This window comes from Hydra viridissima, unplaced genomic scaffold, assembly GCF_058129835.1.
Source record: "Hydra viridissima isolate aposymbiotic clone 2 unplaced genomic scaffold, HvirCarnegie_v1 scaffold_2, whole genome shotgun sequence".
Classification (NCBI taxonomy): Eukaryota; Metazoa; Cnidaria; class Hydrozoa; order Anthoathecata; family Hydridae; genus Hydra; species Hydra viridissima.
Genome location: NW_028324301.1, coordinates 15,395,380 through 15,416,259, shown reverse-complemented (window position 1 = coordinate 15,416,259; position 20,880 = coordinate 15,395,380). Strand labels below are relative to the sequence as shown.

The 20,880-nt window shown below is 31.8% G+C and overlaps 4 protein-coding genes and 1 pseudogene across 6 annotated transcripts in view; 1 reads left to right on the top strand and 4 right to left on the bottom strand.

Moving 5' to 3' along the window:
- Nucleotides 1–3,181, top strand: part of LOC149892192 (uncharacterized) — a 44,395-nt gene extending 41,214 nt beyond the window's left edge. For 2 of the 3 annotated variants that reach the window (XM_090077440.1, XM_090077439.1), the window contains 4 exons: nt 2,090–2,165; nt 2,244–2,293; nt 2,463–2,699; nt 2,947–3,181. In XM_090077440.1, the coding sequence (XP_089933566.1) occupies nt 2,090–2,165; nt 2,244–2,293; nt 2,463–2,699; nt 2,947–3,017 (434 nt within the window). In that variant the 3' untranslated portion in view covers nt 3,018–3,181. Of the gene's footprint in view, nt 1–2,089; nt 2,166–2,243; nt 2,294–2,447; nt 2,700–2,946 lie in introns of those variants that run through there. The other variant, XM_090077441.1, reaches the window with a different exon arrangement.
- Nucleotides 1–20,880, bottom strand: part of LOC145186566 (uncharacterized) — a 337,374-nt gene that overhangs the window by 200,422 nt on the left and 116,072 nt on the right. The gene's annotated exons all lie outside the window — the stretch shown is intronic.
- Nucleotides 8,585–11,335, bottom strand: LOC149892191 (uncharacterized). Its single transcript, XM_090077455.1, has 4 exons — nt 11,208–11,335; nt 9,143–11,099; nt 9,004–9,070; nt 8,585–8,882 (listed from the first exon to the last, which is right to left on the bottom strand). Exon 2 carries the CDS (start codon nt 11,081–11,083, stop codon nt 10,586–10,588), a length of 498 nt encoding a protein of 165 aa, XP_089933581.1. The 5' UTR covers nt 11,084–11,099; nt 11,208–11,335; the 3' UTR covers nt 8,585–8,882; nt 9,004–9,070; nt 9,143–10,585.
- LOC149892190 (uncharacterized) lies at nt 12,807–13,818 on the bottom strand (annotated as a pseudogene).
- On the bottom strand, nt 16,937–19,235 carry LOC149892189 (uncharacterized). Its single transcript, XM_090078073.1, has 2 exons — nt 18,404–19,235; nt 16,937–17,637 (listed from the first exon to the last, which is right to left on the bottom strand). Exons 1-2 carry the CDS (start codon nt 19,233–19,235, stop codon nt 16,937–16,939), a joined length of 1,533 nt encoding a protein of 510 aa, XP_089934199.1.

The following is a 20,880-nucleotide window of genomic DNA, read 5'->3' as shown; positions in this document are numbered from 1 at the left end:
GCGATGCTGTGAATCTTTTCATCGCATGCGATCTGAAATTGGCCAACATTCTCTGTGGCCTACAGGCTCACTCCAGCTCACACCCCTGTGCCTGGTGTGACATTGATGCAAACAACCTTGAAAATGCAGGAACATTTCGAACTTTGGGCTCCCTTAGGAAAAGTTTCGAATCTTTCAGGCGGTCTGGTGGAGTGCATGCCAAAGCTAAATTGATTGGCAATGTCATCCATTACCCGATCATCAATGGACCAAATGACAAACTCATCTTGGACATCATTCCTCCCCCTGAGTTGCACCTTCTTCTAGGTGTTGTCAACCTCCTTTACAAAATGCTTAAAGGTGTGTGGCCTGAAGCTGAGGCATGGCCATCTTCCCTCAACATTGCTCAGAGTCCTTACCATGGTGGGCAGTTTGAAGGAAATGAGTGCCGAAAATTGCTAAAAAATGTGGACCGTCTTCAACAACTAGCAGAAGCTAACTCAGCATTCCAAGTTCTTGGCTTTGTGGATACACTTCGGAAGTTTGACAGCGTTGTTCGAGCTTGTTTTGGATCAGAACTGAGTTTCGATTATTTTGAAAAGATCCAACAATTCAAGACATCCTTCCTTGCACTTCCAAACTGCCATATAACTCCAAAGTTACATGTTGTGTTTCACCACATCAGTGACTTTATTGATCGCCAAAACTCCTCCCTTGGTCGCTTCAGTGAACAAGCCGTCGAAGCAGCCCATAAAGATTTCGGCCAACATTGGCAGCGCTTCAAGCGATCCACCACCCACCCTGATTACCCGGAAAAACTGACAAACTGCCTTGTTGATTACAACAGTAAACATCTTTAAACAAAATTTTTGAATCAATAAAGAATCATTTTTGGTTTGATGGTCTTAATGAATTATAGAAATTTTTCATCAATCATTTTTTTTTTTGCAGAAACCATATTTTGTTCTCTTAGTATTTTGAAACTTATTTAAAGAAATAAACTATTTGGAAAGTTTTCAATATAACTTTATAAGCCCAGAATCTTTTTTTTTTTCAAGCTGACTAGAAAAATCAATCATATATTTGTAAGACAGTAAGATTTGTTTACCAAACTAGAAATACATCACAGGTTGTCAAAATTTCTCCAAGTGGAACGCAAAATTAATGGAAACTGTATAAAAATGACCCCCTCTAATTTTTTAAGCCCTACAACTTTTATTTTATGCACTTTTTTGAAAAAAAGGACAACTATGGTGCTATACTCATTTTTTTATTATGATTTAAGAGTTATATTAATAAAGGAAAATCCCTTAACTTGATAAGTTTTCTTGACATAGTTCTCTACCACTAAGTCTTAGAAAAAACTTTTTGTTACAAAAGTTGTTGCCCACAACCTGTAGGGCTAAAGTGTAGTGTTGCCTGTTGGATAACTTAGATAGTGGCTCAATGGATGGTAACTTTACATGGTGACATTGGCAAAAAGTGAGGTTTTTGAAAACTGGAATTGCCATAATTTCAAAAGTAAGCAATATTTTGGCCTGAAATTTTATACACATTTTGGCACACATATGGGTAGTATACATGCCCATTTTGGGTAATATCTAAACTACCAAAAAAAATTTATAGGCATTTTTGTATGTTACACCTGCTAGTCCTTTTTTAGTATGATTTTTGACTTCAAATCCAATTTACATCCGCGGACGTCATTACTTGATTTCAAAATTGACATTCCTGGGTGTGGGACTATGTCTACTTTCACCCTAGATAGGTGGCGCTCTCGGGTCAGCTCAAAGTCCAATATCCAAAAATTATTCAGGGGTGTTTTAGTTTAAATCCTGCAACTTAAACTGCTAGCACCTTCTTTCAACTTGGGTTTTGCTGGTTGTTCTTTCGGTGAGATTTTCAATTAACTGTGTTTAGAGATGTCGCATTCCAAAATTTATCGATGAAGTAAGACATAATATGGATATAATCTTCAACAACCAGTTTCCCTTATAAAGTTTTTCAAATAATAAAAAAACCGCAATAATTATGCATTGACCAAATATTAACAGCTTTTCATTCATGATAATTAATGAACTTTTTAAGTGTTATTTCTTTTCTGTTGTAGAGAGTTACGGTCGCGGAATATACTGGGATGCAAAACACTCTTGTGTATATGTTTGTATGAATCAGCATACTACTAGGTATGTGTTATTTGTTTTCATCTCTTAAATAAAAGCAAATAACTGAATACTCTTCAACTTTGTTTCAATTATTAATAGCACAAAAACAGCTTGTTACTGGTCGATTAATCAAGGCGAACAATGGTCGGGTGAGCAAGTTTAAGTTTCTTAAAACTATATTTAGCAGAAAGCTTTTCAAGAATATATGCAAACAAAGAAAGGATAATGCTAACAGGAATAATTGTTGTATTTTGTCTAAGGACACTATTTAAAAAACAGTTCAGTGATTATTATTTTTATCAGTCGGTTTACTTTAAGACATGGATTTGATTGTTGGTTCAGTTCTCGGACATCACTTTCTAACTAACGAATTGTATGCTTTACATCGCAACCAGAGAACTTATCTGATGCTCCACAAAGATCATAAACGCTGGTTTGCATTAACTATCAAAGATTTTGTTCAAAACATTACTCAATATATAGATTTAAATGCTTTGAAGAGTTTGGAAGATGACAAAGAACAAATTTTCTTTCTCGGACCACATCAATGGATGGGTAAGATTTAAAATTGATTATTTTACACTCTTAGGTGGTTTTTGCCCTGGATTCGAGAAACTTATGCAACGTAATATTTTTTGAGCAACAAATCTTACTAGAATACTTTTTAATGGCCACCGTGCTACGATTTAGTTTAACAAAATATAATTTTAAAGATAATTTATATCTGAATTCATTATCTAAATTTGAGAGTATTTGGTTTCTTGACTAACAGTAGATATATTGTCATAATTTCTTGTTTGAGGGAATGCTAAAGGACTGTTTTTCCGAGATGAATCAAACAAGTGGCTACCAAGAGTCATATGGCCTGTGTAATGCGAAACCATTCTTATTTATTATCGTTTTTAGAAAAGTAAAGCTCTTTTAACTTTGAAATAATCGAGTTCTGATTAACTTTTTCTTTTAAAACTCGTAATTGGTTTGTTTTGTTGTGAATATTTCTTTGTTTTTAACTGACTAAAAAAGATCGACTCAATGCCTTTTTTGTAACTTGTTTATATATATTCTTATTAAGAAAACAGCGTTATTTATACTAAATCTGACATAGTTGACAATTATTCGTAACTAAAAATAAGATAATAATTACCAACTTCATACCATATATTAATATATGGTATGAAGTTGGTAATTATACTTGACGTCATCGCGTGGTTTAATAAATGTTTATGACAGTTTATAATTGAGATTTGATTCATTTATATTTTTTTCACCATTAGTTGTTTAAATAAATATTTAATATTAGAAATTTTTCCTACATACATTTGTGAATAGATAACTTTTATGCTTAAAGTTGCTGTACTGTATGCATGAGAGTTATGATATATTGTATGCCGAATACTTGTTTGTCCATCGAAAATCAATTAACTCTTCTTGGTTAATCGAGATACATTTGTTCCCAAAATAAAACTTTAGGAACAACTGTATATCGAATTACTTAGTAGAGTTTACTGAAATGATTTTCGATATACAATTTGTCTGAGGTGAACAAGCATGAGAAAGTTCTCAATCGGAAAATTGGATTTATTTAGAACTGTTTTTATTCCGGACGGAAAACCAGAGACATTTGACTATATATCTAGACAAAGTATTTTACAAATATAAATTTTTAAAATACTTTATATCTAGATATATAGCCAAAGGCTCATGAAATAATAATAACAGGATGTTTCATTTGTAGAAAGGAGTTTTACAAATTCCTAGCAATAATTTTTAACGGACTTAAAAAATTTAGAAAAATTATTTAGGTGCGAAAAATTATTTAAATTCTCAAAACAATGAAAATATTTAGTACAACGCTAATCTAACAATAAATAGTACCATTTGTCACTATTTTTTACATATATCACTGTTAATACCATAATAAACTCATAAAAGCATCCTGAGATCTAAACAAATTAATTGAAGTTATAAAATGTTACTTAGTTGTATATAATAAAGTTAACATTTGATAATTATGTCGGAACTATATTTTATGTAACAGTAAATGATGAAATGATAATAAATCTTATAAACATTCAAAATAAAAAAGATTTTTAAAATAATGTATCATCAAGAATAAGATAAAATCAAATAAGAGCAAAATTTCAAAAATATTATCACAAGTGCATTTTCTGCGTAAAGCATCCAGGATTTCATATATGAAAGCTGAATGCAAATTGTGTTTTTGACTTTAAAGATATTTACGTTTTACAAGCTGATGTTCTTCAATATTTTTCAAAGTAAAAGATCCCTTTTCCGATTTAAATTAGAAAACTTTAGTTTGCTGAGCTGGGTAATAATGTTTTTCTTTGCTGAACTGTGTAATAATGATCGCTTAAATGTAGAGAGGATTGGCTGGTTTTTTTGTTTCACAGATACAGTATTTGACCACTTGTAATAGAAAAAACTAACCTCAGTAATTCAATCAAGCAAATTGTTGTACGCATAGCAGAAAGGAAATTGGTATAGGTGTACAGCATGGAAATACTAAATAAAAAAAATCTCTCACCTAAAACTTTTAGTGATCTTTCCGAAATTCTCAGAGAAAAATTGAGAAAACCGGCACAAACTCTCCCTGGGAAAATTTAGACAGCTTAAAGTTATAATTATAGTAAATTTATTCACTTTTGTATAACCGTAACAGCAAGAAGCCATTTTATTACATTATGCTAATTTTGTTGCTAGAATCAATCTTGTAATACTTTCTGATAGGATTTTGTTTTTTTTTTATCAGTTTAAAGAATACGAGATGTGGCAAACATTCCCCCTTTTAATGTTCACAACTAAAAATCTCATGAATCGAAGAAGTTGCGATATTGCATAAGTATTAAGAATAAAAATTACATGCTTAAGATAATAATTTATGCAAAAAAAAAAAAACATCACCAATCGTCAAAAATTTTCAAAAATATTAAAACATAACAAAAATCACATGCACCGTTGTTAAACAAATTCTAAAAGAAAAAATTTTTTAAATCATTTTGTAACAAACGGAACAAAAAAAAGAAAGTTGGTTTCTTTAATATGTAAAAAATGAAATCTCTTTAAATTCTCTGATTTTTAAAGTATCATGTGTATATATAGTGTGTGTATATATATATATATATATATTCAGTCAGAGAAATAAGTATCAGAACAAAGGATATTATTTTGAAAAAATAAACTTTGTCAGGTTTTTTCAGAAAAACATATTCTTGATAGATAATTTCATAATTATTCTAAAAGCAAATTTAATCACGATTTTATACAGCAAAAAATTAAATAACGGTAATTTAATTGTGTTGCTAAAATTTAACGATTCGCGAAGGAGTGTTAAATCTTCAACGAAAAATGATTATCCGAACATGTTGTTTTGTAAACGAAGTTTTGAAATTGATTATTAAAAAAAGTTTTTGAATCAATACCCAGATAGTACATAGACGTTGGCTCAACGTTAGATCAAGGACGTATTAATAGATGGACGTTCAACGCATTGTTATAGATCAAAGGTGCCGCCAATTAGCCAAAAACTACGCGTGTTACCGTCAATTTTCTAAATTCATGATACAGATACTCCGACTTCTACCCGTCAAATTTCCGTCAAAAAACCTCCCTCAGTAAACCCATTATAATTATGCATTTACAGAAGCTTATGCTTATAAAAAACAAAAAAATTAATCAAGAATAGTTCACAAATCTGAAAAAGGTTGATTTGAGCTATGAACTTTGCTTAATAAAAATTTAGCTGGGTTTAAACTTTGACGTCTAAAACTAGGCTTTTGCAAAAAGGCTATGTTTGGTTTACTAGAATGGATAGAGTAAAGTGAAACAAATTTTCCTTATTAAATTGAAGCTGCTATGATATACTTTAAAGGTCGAAAAAGATATTTTTAGTGTTCTTTTCACCCCACTCTCAGATTACGCTTCCCACTTTAAGGTTCAAATCAGAGAGTATTTCTTATTTTTGTCGGAAATGTCGAACTAATTTGCCTCGCTTTTTTTTCTCTCTTGAATTTGTGATTTTTTTTTTTTGTGAACGACCTAGTTAAAAAATTTCTTACTTTCGATACCTAAACTGCATTTTGTCTAAAGGTATTATAACTAAAAGCATCTTAAAGTTCATAAAATACTATTCGTTACAGGAGTTGGAAAGATATATAAAGTATGTATTTTTAATGAGCATTTTTGTTTAAGCATTTTTAAACTGTCATGTAGAGCTACTTTAAGTTATAATGATCTTATTTTTTTAATTATTACTGTTGTTACTAATAGTAATAACAGAAGTAATAAAAATGATAAGACCATACTTTTAGTTGCATATTCTTGAGCCTTCTACAAGTGATGCATAGCCTTATTTTTAACCTTTTCTAAATATTATATCAAAAGAAGTAATCTTATATTCATATCTATTATCTCATTACAGGATAAATAATGAGTCTTCATGAGGAATATTTAAAACATTTATGTAGAAAGTGTGGCTGCATAATAAAGCAGGACAGTCACTATCAAATAAAACTTGTTATCTATAAACAAGCAATTCTTAGCTTTTACAAGCTGGATACAATCTCAGACTATCAAAAAGTTCATCCTGAATATTTATGCAAATCATGTTATATGGTCTTATGCAGGTTAGGTTTAAAATCAAAAAAAAGGCTTTGAAGTTGAGAGGAATGATAAATTCTTCACTTTTTCTGAACACACAAAAACCTGTTATGTATGTAACACACTCACAAGAGTTGGAAGAAATAAAAAAGTACATGCGATAAGTATTCATCAACAGTTAAAAGCATTTGCATCAAAACATGGTTTTGACTGTTACAATAAAAAAATAAAAATTATTTTGTAATAGTTAAAATCAATAGTTATCGCCAATCAAATGGCATGTGGAGACTAATTGTTTTAAATCGTGAAGTGCCATTATCCATTATCAACTAAATCTTCAATCTGCTAATATTATATTCTCCAACATTTCATGCATAAACATCTGTAAATGTAATAATGACTTCCAGTATCTTTTTTTGTAATCAGAAATAAATTTTCTGATTTTAAAAATTTCTGAAGCACATCAAATGAGGATGTTGGAATAATTGAAACGAGAGAAGGCAATACAGTTGAAAACTTTAAAGTTATTAGACATAGAGGTTGTTCATTAATATGTTTAGAAGTCTGTTATGATTTTAGTACCATCTACCATACTAACTTGGCTGTAATGGAACCCAGGTTATCAGAGAAATGTCAATCATCTATTACCTTTAACTAGCCATTTTTTAACTGTGTACATTTTCTTACACCAGTATATGTAAAAAATGTAATAAAAACAACTTGCATTCTTCTATATGGAAGTTCAATAGTACATTACAAAATTTAGAGTTTTGAATAATTTCTAAAATCAAAATTAAGAGTTATTACAATATTTTCATAATCTGGGAGTATTTGCAAATATAAATCAGCACCCGTTTAGGCGTTAAGCTCCACAACATGTGAATATAAGCACACCTTTAGTGGCAATGTAACATTTCTTTTCATGCTTTTTAAAATTCGATTCTCTAAGATATTTATTGTAACATTTCAGACAGGTAAATTTAGTTATTAAGCGTTCTTCTGTTTTTTTCAGCATTTTGGTTTCTTCTGCAATCAGCTTCTCTGTAGGAATTGCTGGTGGTATGAGCTCCAATTCAAAATCCTCTGATAACAATTCCGCTAACTCTTCAAGATCTATCTCAATTTGATCATCCACAACTAATTCAATTTGGTTATCAATACTTTCAAGCAAAAAAGAATAATCTTGATTAATAGCAAAGTTTTCTGTCATACTCATTTTATGTATCGATGCTCAGTAAAATACCTTTTAAAATATTTTTATTGGATAGTCGAGACCATCTTTTTCCGACGTCGAAAAAAATAAAAATACTCCCCGGTTTCGCAATTATCACCTATTGTTTCGCTTTTGTTATCTAAACAATAGCGTAACACGCATATCTTTTTTATAAAACAATGCGTTGAACGTCCATCTATTAATACGTCCTTGGTTAGATCAACGTCGAAAAATTCGTTGGCCGATGGTCGGCAACCGACATCGAGCCAACTAGGCCTGTAAATCGAGCCGAACGAGCCAAGCTTGCCAGGGCTCGGCTTGGCTCGTTTTCATATTAAGAGTGTTCAGGCTCGGCTCGAGCTCGTTTCGAACATGAGATTCTTTGTTCGAGCTCGGCTCCTTTCGAACATGAGATTCTTTGTTCGAGCTCGGCTCCTTAAGGATTAGTATTGTTTGGGCTCGGCTCGTTTTACATGTTGCTCGAGCTCGACTGGTTTAAAACTCGAAATAATTATTGCAACCTGTTAGTTTAAAGCTCGTTTAGTAAAAAAAAAATTGTTCGTTAAAGGCTCGTCTGTAAATAATGCAAGTCCAAATCAACAAACAACATAAACAATCCTAAAGTCTATTAAACATGCAAATAAACAACATAATGAAATAAGATCCCACAAATCTAATAGTTCAAAATAAAAGTTAAATCTAATAGTTCAATGTTCAAACTTAATGTTCAAAGTTCAAACATAATGTAAACTCTCACAAACATAATAATTCCTATTAAACACTGCACTCTAATAGTTCAAATTACATTTTCACAAATATAAGTCTTGCTCTCATTGCATTGGATGAAACAAGATAAAAAGCCTTCCTCTAATTCTCTTGAAGTTGAACCTCAAAAGTGCGCTGAAAATCTAAAATTTTACAACAAGCTTGCATGAGAATGAATTTAGATAATTAAATATAAAAAATAATTGGAATTTGAAAGGAGATATCATGCTACATAAAAACATAATTAGAACCTTAATTGTTTACCTTTTTATATAGTAGAATTAAGAACCGTTGGAATAACAACATTCAAATTTCCTTCTTCAAGATCAACCTACAAAATTAGTTGATATTAAAACTTGAATTAAAAAAGATATCATAAAAATGACTAAGAGAATAACATTACCTTTTTCTCTTGACTATCATCTTTCAACCAACTTGCACAACAAACCAAAGCTTCCACTGTTTCAGGTGATAATGAACTTCTAAATGAATCAAGCACTCGACCTCCTGCGCTAAATGCAGATTCTAAAGCAACTGATGTTAGTGGAATTGAAAGTATTTCTCGTGCTATGCACCTTCCACCAACCTAGTACATCAAAAGTGAAGTGGGTTGACGGTTCACATTTGAAACGCTTTTCCTCAAGATAAAGTTCCAACTCAGTCTTTTCAGCTACTGAATTTGTGTCGCAAAACTGCTCAAAGTCAATAACTTGCTGCAAATTTGAGGAAAATTGTTTTTTTATCCATAATGGTTGTATCTTTTGATCCTGTTGTCTCACTTTCACTAAAATATGTTTGGTACAACTCTTTGAGCACTTCCATAACCTTCTTGAAATGATCTTGACTATCTACAACATTGTACAGTTGACGAAAAATGAACTTCAAAAACTCCATTTTGTAACGAGGATCCAAGACAGAAGCAATTGACATCAACATGTTGCAATCACCCCAATATTTGTCAAATTTAATAAACATAGTTGCTGCGATTTTCCTCATGTACTCATCATCACTTGCAAGATGTGTGTTCAACATGTGTTTCACACTCCAAACTTGAATAAGATATAAATTTGCTGTTGGATATTTGGTTCCTGAAAATAGCTTAGATGTTGTATTAAACACCGAAAAAAACTTGCTTATTTTTTCAGCTTTAATCCAATTCTCATCAGAAGGCAACCATTTGTAGTTAGCATCCCTCGCAGCATATTATTTCAAAACAAGTTTAAATAGCAGAATATGCTCTAACATTGTGTAAGTTGAGTTCCAACGTGTTACGACATCAAGTCGCAACCCTTTGTTCTTTGGAACATTCATTTGCTTTGCAGTTTGTCCAAATTTATAATAAACGAGCAGGAGATTTCTTTAAATACTTCACTGTTTCTCTAATGCTTTCAATAGCAAAAGCAATCTCTTTTATCCCATCTTGCACCAAAAGATTTAATATATGTGCAGCACAACGAACATAAAATATATGAGATTTGAAATAGAGCTTATTTTGTGAAATTAAATTAAATTTGAACTTGCATTGTCAACAGTTATTGATTGAACCTTTCTTCTATTTCCCATAATTCCATACATTTGGCAATACAATCAGCAATAAGAACTCCAGTGTGAGGGGGTTCTAATTCACAAAAGTTTAGGATAAAACTTTTTCATATTCAATCTTTATCAACAAAATGAATAGTGACACAAATATACCCAACTGTTTGATTTGAAGTCCAGTTGTCTGTAGTTAAACACACCCTACTAACATTTTTCAACATGTTCTTTAACTTGTCCTTTTTAGTTTGATACACCTTGACACAATCAGATTTGAGGGTAACTCTTGACACCTTTTGGTACTTGTAATTCAAAGACTTTGCAAAGATGTTAAACCATTGTGTTCAATCATATTAAAGGGATACTCATGTGCAATAAACATCTTAGCTTGTATCTCTCGAATTTTTTTTGGATCATAATTTAAAGAGAGTTCTTTAAGATTAACATCCAATCCAGTATTACCTTTTGGCAGAAAAGGTAATACCTTATTCTTCCCTCTACTCCTCAGTGGTATGCATAAGCCTATGTGTCTTTTTAGTTGTGTTGTAGCTCCAGATTTTTGTTTTTGCCAAGACTGAAGACATCCTTTGCACTTCACCTTATAAATTATTGTGCCATTCTTATCAGTTTTAGACACCTCTTCAAAAGATTTCCAAACATCAGAAGTTTTTTTCCTCTTTCTTCCATTAACAGTACTACTTGTATTCTCAACTTCCACGTCAATTAAATTGTTACCATTTTCACTGATATTTTCACCATTCAAATCCTCAACATTATCCCCAGTTAGAACATTATCAACAACATCCATAATATTGAGTTTTTATCTACATTAATGAAAAATATGAAGTTAATTTCAATTATCTAAACATATAATGGAAGAACAGTAAAAAATATAAATAGTTAGCATCTATAACAAAAGAAAAAAGAGGTACCTGTTTCTGTTTGAACTTTGAATAGACAGTAGAAAAATCGTGAATAGCAAGCTTCTACAATACGAAGAATTCACTTTGAAAAACTTCGAAAAATTTTTCGAACCTCGAATTTCGCTGTTTAAAGATATGGACTTCTAGAACACGGAATTCGATTTTTTCGAAGTTGAACAAAATGGTCCTTATAATTGCGTATACAATCAAAGTATTTCGAAGTAATGAAATTCGAATTATATTTTTAAACTGTTTGACGCTCTCCAACTTGTAGTTCTATTAATTATATCAAAAGTTTTATAATCAACATTTTTATTCACAACGAGGAAGAGAAATGAATAAACTTTTATAATAACAGAAAGCAAGAAAAAATGTTACAATGCATTTAATCGTTTTAATATGACGCAAATTGTATATTAAAGTTAGAAAGTTAGTAGTTCGAAGTAATGAAATTCGAATTTTAAAATTTCGAAGTTTATATTTTCAAAGTTAAAAAAAAGTCTGTTGAGCACTAATTTATAGTTCTAGATTTAGTAAATACAAGTTTTTAACAAAAACAATAATTCTCGACTTTACCTGATTAAGTAGCAGAGTAAATAAACAAACATTCAATATATTATCACGAAACATTTAGTTGTGCAACTTGAAAAAATACCTCTCTACAAGTTAAAAAATGGCTCCTTCAACAAAATCATCGTGAAAATAGTTTGAAAAAAAAGTTTTATATATTTACTTTTCTGTTTTGCATAACTTGTACACTCTTAAATCCATTAAAAATGGTCTAAAACATATTGGGCCTGTTGGCAAATGACAATAGTCAATAGCATCCTCACGTAATTAAATTGTTTATATTAATCAATTATTTATTGTAATAAGAGTTGTATGGGTCATATCTCATATGGTTACACTAACACTATATTTTTATTATATACTAATATATATAATATCACAATATAAATATATATATATAAATATATATTCGAGCTTTAATCGAGCATATATGAACGAGCCTATGATGTTCAAGCTCGGCTTAGTAAACGAACCTAATTTTATGTTCAAGCCGGGCTCGTTTACCATTTGAGCCGAACATGAACGAGCTCTTATCGAGCCGATCACCGAGCCGTTCACGAACACGAGCCAGGATTTACAGCCCTAGAGCTAACGTGGATTTGATAGCCGGCGCGACGTCGCAACCAACCGTTGGGCTAACGTTGGCTCAACGTCGGATTTCGACGTTGGGCGAGAGTTGCATTTTGAGGCTGGCCCAACGTATAATTCAAATAATATTAGTTTTACTTGTTTGCAAAAACTTTGTTTTTAATTCAAAAGGTGTGCTTATCTTTTCAATCAAAAACAAAGTTTTTGCAATCAAACTAAAACAATTTATTTGACTAAAGTGTAACTTTTTTCAACTAAAGGGTAACTATTTCTTTAAATAAAGCGCAACTATTTCTTTGTAATGTTCAAATAAGTTTGAATAAAATTTGACGCTGATGAACGAAAATAAAACATTGATTAATGAACCAACTTAAATTAAACAATTACTTAGAGAAAATCAGTATTTGTTATAATAAACATTATAATTATGTTAAAATATTTGTACACATGTTCAAACAAAATAATGTTCTTCTCGACTGCTAAGCATCCTTACGAATCTTGCATCTTTACTTCACTTGAGACTGACAACAACGTTCGAATGCTCCTCGTTATACAATTTGACAGAAATCTTTGAGTTTGCATCATTTGTTTGATGAGCTTTAGGCATTGCCATAACTTCTGCTAAAATTATAGGTATTCTTATATTTTTGTGTTTAGATATCTTATTAGCAAACACTTATCAGTTTCAATTTTTTTACACGAAGTTTTGTCAATAAAGACTATTCAGAAATCTGGAGGGGGAAGGGAGGACTAATTGCTAATCAGATCTTTGAAGTCTTTATTGACAAAACAATGTATAAAAAAAATTGAAATTGATAAGTGATTTCTAATAATTTATTATTGCTTAGTTTTTGTAGGAATAGAGGGAGTGTAACCTCTTCAAATTATCAAAATATCCTCTTTTTTTCATTCGATTCTCCCCCCGTAATTTTTGTTTCAGACCCCCCACAACTTTCTTGACTTTCCTATGCCACTGCATATATATATACACACACACACACACACACACACACACATCAAATATAAAATCTATATTTAAATAATTAAATGTAAAATATCAGCACTATATACAAATAAAATGTCTATAAATAAAAACAAACTTTTTTTTTTGATGTATTACCTGCAAAGAAATTTTAACACACCACTCAGCTAAAGATGTGATAATACCTTTTTCTTAAGGATTGCTATCCAGATCACTTTCATTTTCTGAGTCTGATGTGAAATAGCGTTCATCCTGATCATTGTCATATTGATTATTAAGAATTTGAAAATGAAAATTATCTTTATCATTGTCAATATCAATCTCATATGGATTGTCATCATAACAAACATTTTCACAATCATTAGAAATACTGCAGGTAGACACATTACTTTTCTGATAACTTTCACAATAAATTTCTTCAATATCTTTATCAACTTGCTCTCAAACTCTTCTTCTGTTTGTTGCATATGAAGCAGCCATCTAAACTATTAGTATCAGTTAAATTATAACGTATAATATTAGTAGCCTAATATTATTAATCATTATTAATACAAAAAAACAAAATTTTAAAAAGATTTAACTTGGCTACTTTAAAAAAAAGAAGAGCAAGAGGTGATTTGATTCAAATTTATAAAATAAGTAAAAATATGGATAAGATAAATGGAATCAACCTCCTAAAACAATTAAATATGCAATAACAAAAGGTCATACTAAGAAAATGCAAACGATTTAACTTCTTCACAAACAGAACAGTTAACAAATGGAAAAATTAAACAGGAGAGATAATCAACTCTGATAATGTCAATGTCTTAAGTAACAAGTTTGATTGTTTCAAAAAAAAACAAAAGAAAACAAAAATGTAAAAAAATAATGAAAAAAATGAAAAATAAAAAATTAAATAAACACTTTTCCCTAGGCTGTCAAAGTTTAACATCAACAGATGTTAGACTCACCACATTGTATGTGTACAGCAAAAAATTTTTTATTATTATTACATTCTAGCATTTTACATCTTTTACAAATTTTACATCCTATCATAAATATATATAAACAGTAAATTACTTAAAGTTTTTTAAGAACATAAAGAAATTTACTATCAGTATTGATTAGTCCAAATATTGATTTGTCAATTCAATTTTAATTAAGAAACATATCTTTTGAATAAATAAAAGTATAAAAGCATAAATGTAGTCTTAATGCATGATATGGTAGCCTAATAGAAGCCTTATAGCACAAATTTGTAGATTCTCCTGCAATCAGTGCTGCTCTGAGGAGAATTTGAGGAAGCAGTACAAACTTGCTTCAGGCCATAATAATAAACCGGGTACTCAAGTTCTTGATATAAATTTAAAAAATTCTACTATCTTTAAAGTAATATAGACAAGTTTATTTACAAATTATGTAGCTAAAAAATTAGTAAACTAATAGTTTAAAGTTAATGTCGTGAGTTAAATAAACACAAAAATGGAAATAATTCTTCTCGGGGTTCAACCTTTCTGAGTTCTTTAACAACTACTTTTTCTAGTGATTCAACGTTAAAACAACGTTGAAATAACGTTGATCGACGTTGAACAACGTTATTTCAACGTTTTTTCAACGTTGTGTGCTTGCTGGGTTGAGTGATAAAATAAACCAATGCTTTTAAGGTTGTACCAACGTTGACCCAATGTATGTGTGCTAGCTGGGTAGTTTTAGAAATATTGTTGTTTTACGACGTGTAATTTTTAATAATTGACTAATATTATTTTAAATTCATTTCATTTACCATAGATAACATCAAGTATGGGAGGTAAAATCAAGGAATGGTCCCAAGCTCAGCGCAATTTGGTTATTGACTTGTTCAAGCAAAGTAAAACATTTAGGTCGATAAATAAAGCGACTGGAATGGCATTAGGAACCATCAGCGATCTGATTAAAAGCGCATTATGTTTGGATATGTGCAAAATCAAGCAAGATTTGGAGCTAAGCGTAAAACAACATCAAAAATAGATCGACAAATTGTCAAGATGGTGCAAAAAAATAGCTTTTTATCAACACCAAAAATGTCAAGCCTCCTTGAGAAAGATTTTGGGTTACAAGTGAGCTCATGTACTATTCGAAATTGATTGAAAGAAATTGGATTTAAAGCAAGAATTCGACGCAAGAAGCCATTCCTTTCAAAAATCCATAGAATATTTAAGTTAGTGGCGTACCAAGGGTAAATAGCGCCTGGGGCAAACACTGATCTCGCGCCCCTCCTCCCCCACATAAAGTGCTTAATTACAATTTTTTAACAAATGATGACACAAACTTTTAATAAAACTTTATTATTCATTATAAATAAACAATTTGTTTATGTAACATATATTACAAATTTGTTTTTTAAGTTTTAATTTAATCAGAGAGACGGCTTTGGCCCATCGAAGCTCTCAAGTAAGAGTTAATCAGTTTATGTTTACTGAATGATCTTTTACAACTAGCTACAGACAGCTATTGTTAGCAATATTTGCAATGCTATACGCATTTTAGCGAAAACGTTTTCGTCTCCACATTCAACTATAAACATAAGAAGTTGCTTGGGACTTGATATTTTTTCCTTACGGCTGGTAAGCAGCACTACTAGATAGTGCCGATTCCAGCGCATTGATACCGTTATATATTGGGGGGTGTCGATGTTTTTATCCAAGATGGCGTCTTTTTAAAATTGTTTCTGATGCGTTCCTTTTTATTCAAAAAATTTCTTACCTATTGTTAAGTTTTAAAAAATTTCTTACCGTCCATGCGCAATGATTTAAAATTATTCATCGATGGATCTTGTTTTGTAGTGTCCAATGGCTAATGTGCTGTGAGTGTCATCATTCAATAGGATTCTTTTGTCGTCGTTAGGGCTGAGTGCGACTTTGTTAATTTCTTCGGTGTAAACGTCGTGAAGACGGGATCGGAAAACGTTCATGGTTGCATGTTGTTCATTTCCACTCATTAAGCAGTCGTAGAAAATTCGGTGAGTGATGCGATTTTCAACGACTTTCTTTTTCATTCTTTTGCATTTTTTGTGTTCTTTTACTTTTGGAATCTTGTAAGAGTAGAGCTTGGGTCGAAGTCCAACAAATTGCATGATTTGCTTGCCACCGGCTTCGTCTTTAAACATGCCGATGGTCTTATTATTTAAGCCTACTTCAAACCCAACGTTTTCAATAGCAGGTTAGTTATTAGGAAAGTTGCTTGTGTCAAACATGTTTTTAAGATCGTTAGCAATGTCTTTGAAAAAATCATCCGTTTCGATTTCGTAAAATAGCGAGTCAGTGTCGGTCATGAGCAACTTGGCTTTATCACCGTATTTAGGTTTGATGTATCCGTAATGGAATTTAAACATTAAAGTTTTGCTAATGTCGAGGATGCTCATACCAAAGTAAACGGGCTTATTAAAAAACATTTTGTTTTTTCCATGTGAACCGCAATTAAGCTTTCATCAAAAATGGTGTTTCGTTTATAACGAGGAACTTTGGACAATTTTAAGGCTTCTTTTTTTGTGGTGATAAGTCTGACATCAACGCGTTTTAGAATATTTTCCATTGTTTTTCCAAAAACAGAGTTGTTCATGAGTTTGAAAAATTCCTTATCAGATTCGTTTTGAGCGTCTTCTCTCATTGGTGTTGAAGTCAATGTATTCTTTCATGAAAGGTTCTTCTCTAAAGGTGATCCCTCTGTGAATTTTGGTGATGATTAAACCCAATCGCTCATAAATTTTTAGATTTTCATGATGAACGACGTATTTTATTTTATTGTTTAAATTGGGAACGAGTTTGTCTACTTTTCCAATGGTCAATCTTTCAGGAGCCAAAGGGTAATCATTATGTTTGTCATGAAGGTGATCGGGATAATCTAAATTGACTTCCAAAATGCACGGGCAATGTCTCCAATTTAAAAGTTCTTCATCATTCATCCATTTAAATCCACCAACGGCAAGAGGTTTGCTCATGGCCCATCCGTACAAATTGTTGGCGTCTAAATACTGAAGGAATTTGGATGGTTTTGAAGGATCATATTTATCCATGTATTTGTTATTAGCATTTCCAAGTCGGTTCGAGATCATGCTAATTCCACCGCGTATTCCTTTTCGAATCATGTTGAGCATATTAATATCGCTTAACAATTCTAATTTAATTTCAGTTTTCTTTAACATGGCGTCCCAGGCTAATCCAGGAGAGGTGTAATACCAGGCGGGATCAAGACCGTAACATTTTATGCATACGTCTCTAAAATTTTCAAAGGCATCTGCAAGAATCAGCACGTCTGACTTGTTGTATAGCTCGTGGTAATCTTTAAACGTTTTGCATCCAAATTCTTTATAAACGTTTTGAGCATGCGCGTAGTCTTCCTCTTTTGCTAGTTCATCATCCAATTTGGAGTTGAATGCTACAATAGGAGGCAATTGCGTTTTGGAAAACTTTTTCACCGAGTCGACCCATTCTTAAGGATAAATGCCTTTTTTTCTTATCAAGTTGAACTGTTTATCTTCAGGAAAATATTTTCTAACGTTTATGCATTGTTTATCGCTTAGATTTTTAGCCAGTTTTTCTAAACTGTCAGGCATGAACCTGGCGCTGTCAATAAACCTTATTTCTTTCAATACTTCCTTCAGTTTACCTTTCTTATTGATAAAGTCTCTCACTTTGATTTTTTTTGAGAAGCTGATGTAATTTTCTTCATTGTTTGGGATGCATTTGAGTCTTCCACTTAGTTTCTTGATGAACAAATGGCTGTCATAGCCAAACAAGTTATGAAAGACAACGGGAATAAATTTTGGGATTTTATAATCCAAGTTGCATTTGTTATGAGCAGCTCCACGGTACTTTCCAGTCAAATGACAGTGGTCTAAAACTTTGTCATCTTTAAGATCTTTATTGCAAATGTGGCAATAAAGATCTTAAAGATGACAAAGTTTTAGACCGCTTTCCCTTGTAAATGGTTTCGTCAAAGCATTTGATATAATAGACGATGGAGCTTGGGACATGCTTTTGATATTTTTTGGTATATGACTCTTTATTATTATATTCAGTGTTGTCATCGATAGGCTTGATGAAACTTTCAAAGTCTGCATACACCATAAACGGATGTCTCATAGTCTTGTTGTAGTTTTTAAACTCAAGGATTGTCCCTTCTTTAGGAAGATCGATTCTCATTGGAGCGTTATCATAACAGTCTTCTTGATGTTTTTGGAGCTTTTCTTCTTGGTTAAAACCTTGCATGCACCTTCTGCAAAAATATCTTTTATGTTGACGAGCTGATGCTGAAGAGCTAGCAAACCGACTGAAATTTTTAATAAGACAATAATGGCTGTTGTCTTCGTTTGAAATATACAGCAAATCAACAAAATGCTTTCGATCCACAAAATCAGATACTCGCAAAGGTTGAGGTGCTTTTTCTTCATACTCATAGACGTTGATGCTAATTTCTGAATTATTTACTTCAAACTTATCGATTTTATGGTAATCAACAGGAAATTTAATTCCTTCCCAATTGAGCTCTTCTGATTTTAGAATTAAGTCATCATCAATTCTTTCGTTGTCTCTATTTTTTAGATTCAGCGCTCTGGTGACACACCACTTGAAACATTCATTGTCGTTGTTTTGCATGTTGATGATAGCTTTTTTGTTTTTCAACTTGGGAGGTAGCTCCATGTAGGAAGAACCGCTGAGAGGTCTGTAATCGATAAAGTTGATGTCCATTTTTAAAATCTTAGACAAGACGTAATTGGATCCCAACTTGTTGTATTTAACACTATTTTCCAAGATTTTTTCTTCCATTTGGCTCATTAACGTTCTTAAATCCGTAGCCGCTAAAATAATTTCCGAGTTGGATGAAAAGTTAGCTATTCTAGAAACTTCCTCACCAGTTAAGATGCTTACAGATTTCATTTCGCAGGTTAAAATAATTCTTACTTTTGTGTTTTTTTCTCCTTTCATGGTTTGAATAGCAGACTCTCTTACCAAATTAAAAAAGGTTGCAAGGTCTTGGTATTGAGAAGAAGGCTGGTAAGGAAATTGTCTGACAGAACGTTCCAATGAATGCTCAGCCATATTAAACTTTACTGTAAAAGGTCTCGGAGCGTCAAATACAATACCTTTGAGAGACTTTATCGTTTTTTCCACTCCATTTCTAACGCTGCTCACTGCATTTTTTACCGTGGTTGGAACGTAGGGATCAACGAGAGCATTTATTTGGTTAAAACCGTTGTAGACAGTCTTTGCAATTCTTGAAAGCCATCAAGGCCTTGGCGCAGGAACAGGTTTAGGTGTAATAACGTTTGTTGAATCGGCAACAGGTGCGTCAAGGATGGATGGTTCAGTTCTTGTCACTCGATTTTGCAAGCGAGCAGACCCGAACGAAATTAAGTCATTGGAAACGGGACGAGAAGCAGGCACAGGTCTTGCAGCAGTAGCTTTTGGTGTAGGAACCGGACTTTGAGCGATCGAACGAGGAAGCGGTCTTGCCTCAGTCGTGCGTCTACGAGGACCATACCCAATGATGGGTTTTGTATTTTTTATAGCTTCAATGAGCTTGGCTTTTCTCAGTCTTGAGATGCCTTTGACGCCTCGGTCATCAGCCATCTCTTTTAATTCTTTCATATTCAGTTTATCCATTTTATATAAGGGAAAAAAACTCTTTAACCCATTTTCAAATTTTTAATATCAGCAAAAAAAAATTTTAATTTTCAGCAAATTAAAATTTCATGACATAATCACTTCTATTCGATAACCGTGTTTATTGTCAAAGTATTTCCAGTAGTGACCCGTTTCTTTTCTTAATTGGTAATGAGACTTGTATTCAACCACTTTTCCCGTTTCCACATGGGTTATTTTATAAGTGAAAGGATGATTTCTGATGTTTTCAAGTCTTTTCCATTTAGGATCAATCGGTTTTTTCTCTTTTGGTTCATGTATTCTCGGTCTTCCCACGGGTCTTTTTTCTCCTGGTGGTTTTAGTTCATGTATTCATGGCCTTCCCACAGGTCTTTTTTCTTTCACCTTTTCCATTAAATCGTCTTTATTAATCAAATAGTTTTCAAACGCGATCAGTGTCAAAGCCATCAAATTGTTTGATGTTTTGGTAACACCATTTTTAACCAACAAATCTTTTAAAACCTTTTTTGTGTATATCATATTTATTACTTAAAGATTTTATTTATCTTAATTCAATTTTTTTTCAATTCTTCGAAAAGAATTAAAAATTACATGAATTCGCTAGCACCATAAATTAGGTTAGTAATCTGAATCTGAATCTAAAACACCGTTTTTTTTATCATTATATTTTTTGTTGCTAATATATTTATTGAATTTATTAGTAAGTTTACAGAGATGATTTCTCATTTCTTGTCTTTCTTCAATATTTATTTCTTTGTTTTCTTCATCAAGAAGCCAAATCATCTCCAAAAAGATATTTTCGAAGACTTCTAAATCAAAGCGTTTCATACTCAAGATCTTTTCATTAAAGGCTTTTTTGTACTGAAATGTGAGAAATTGGAAATCTTTAAATAATTGACGCAAACTTTTCAAGTCTTTT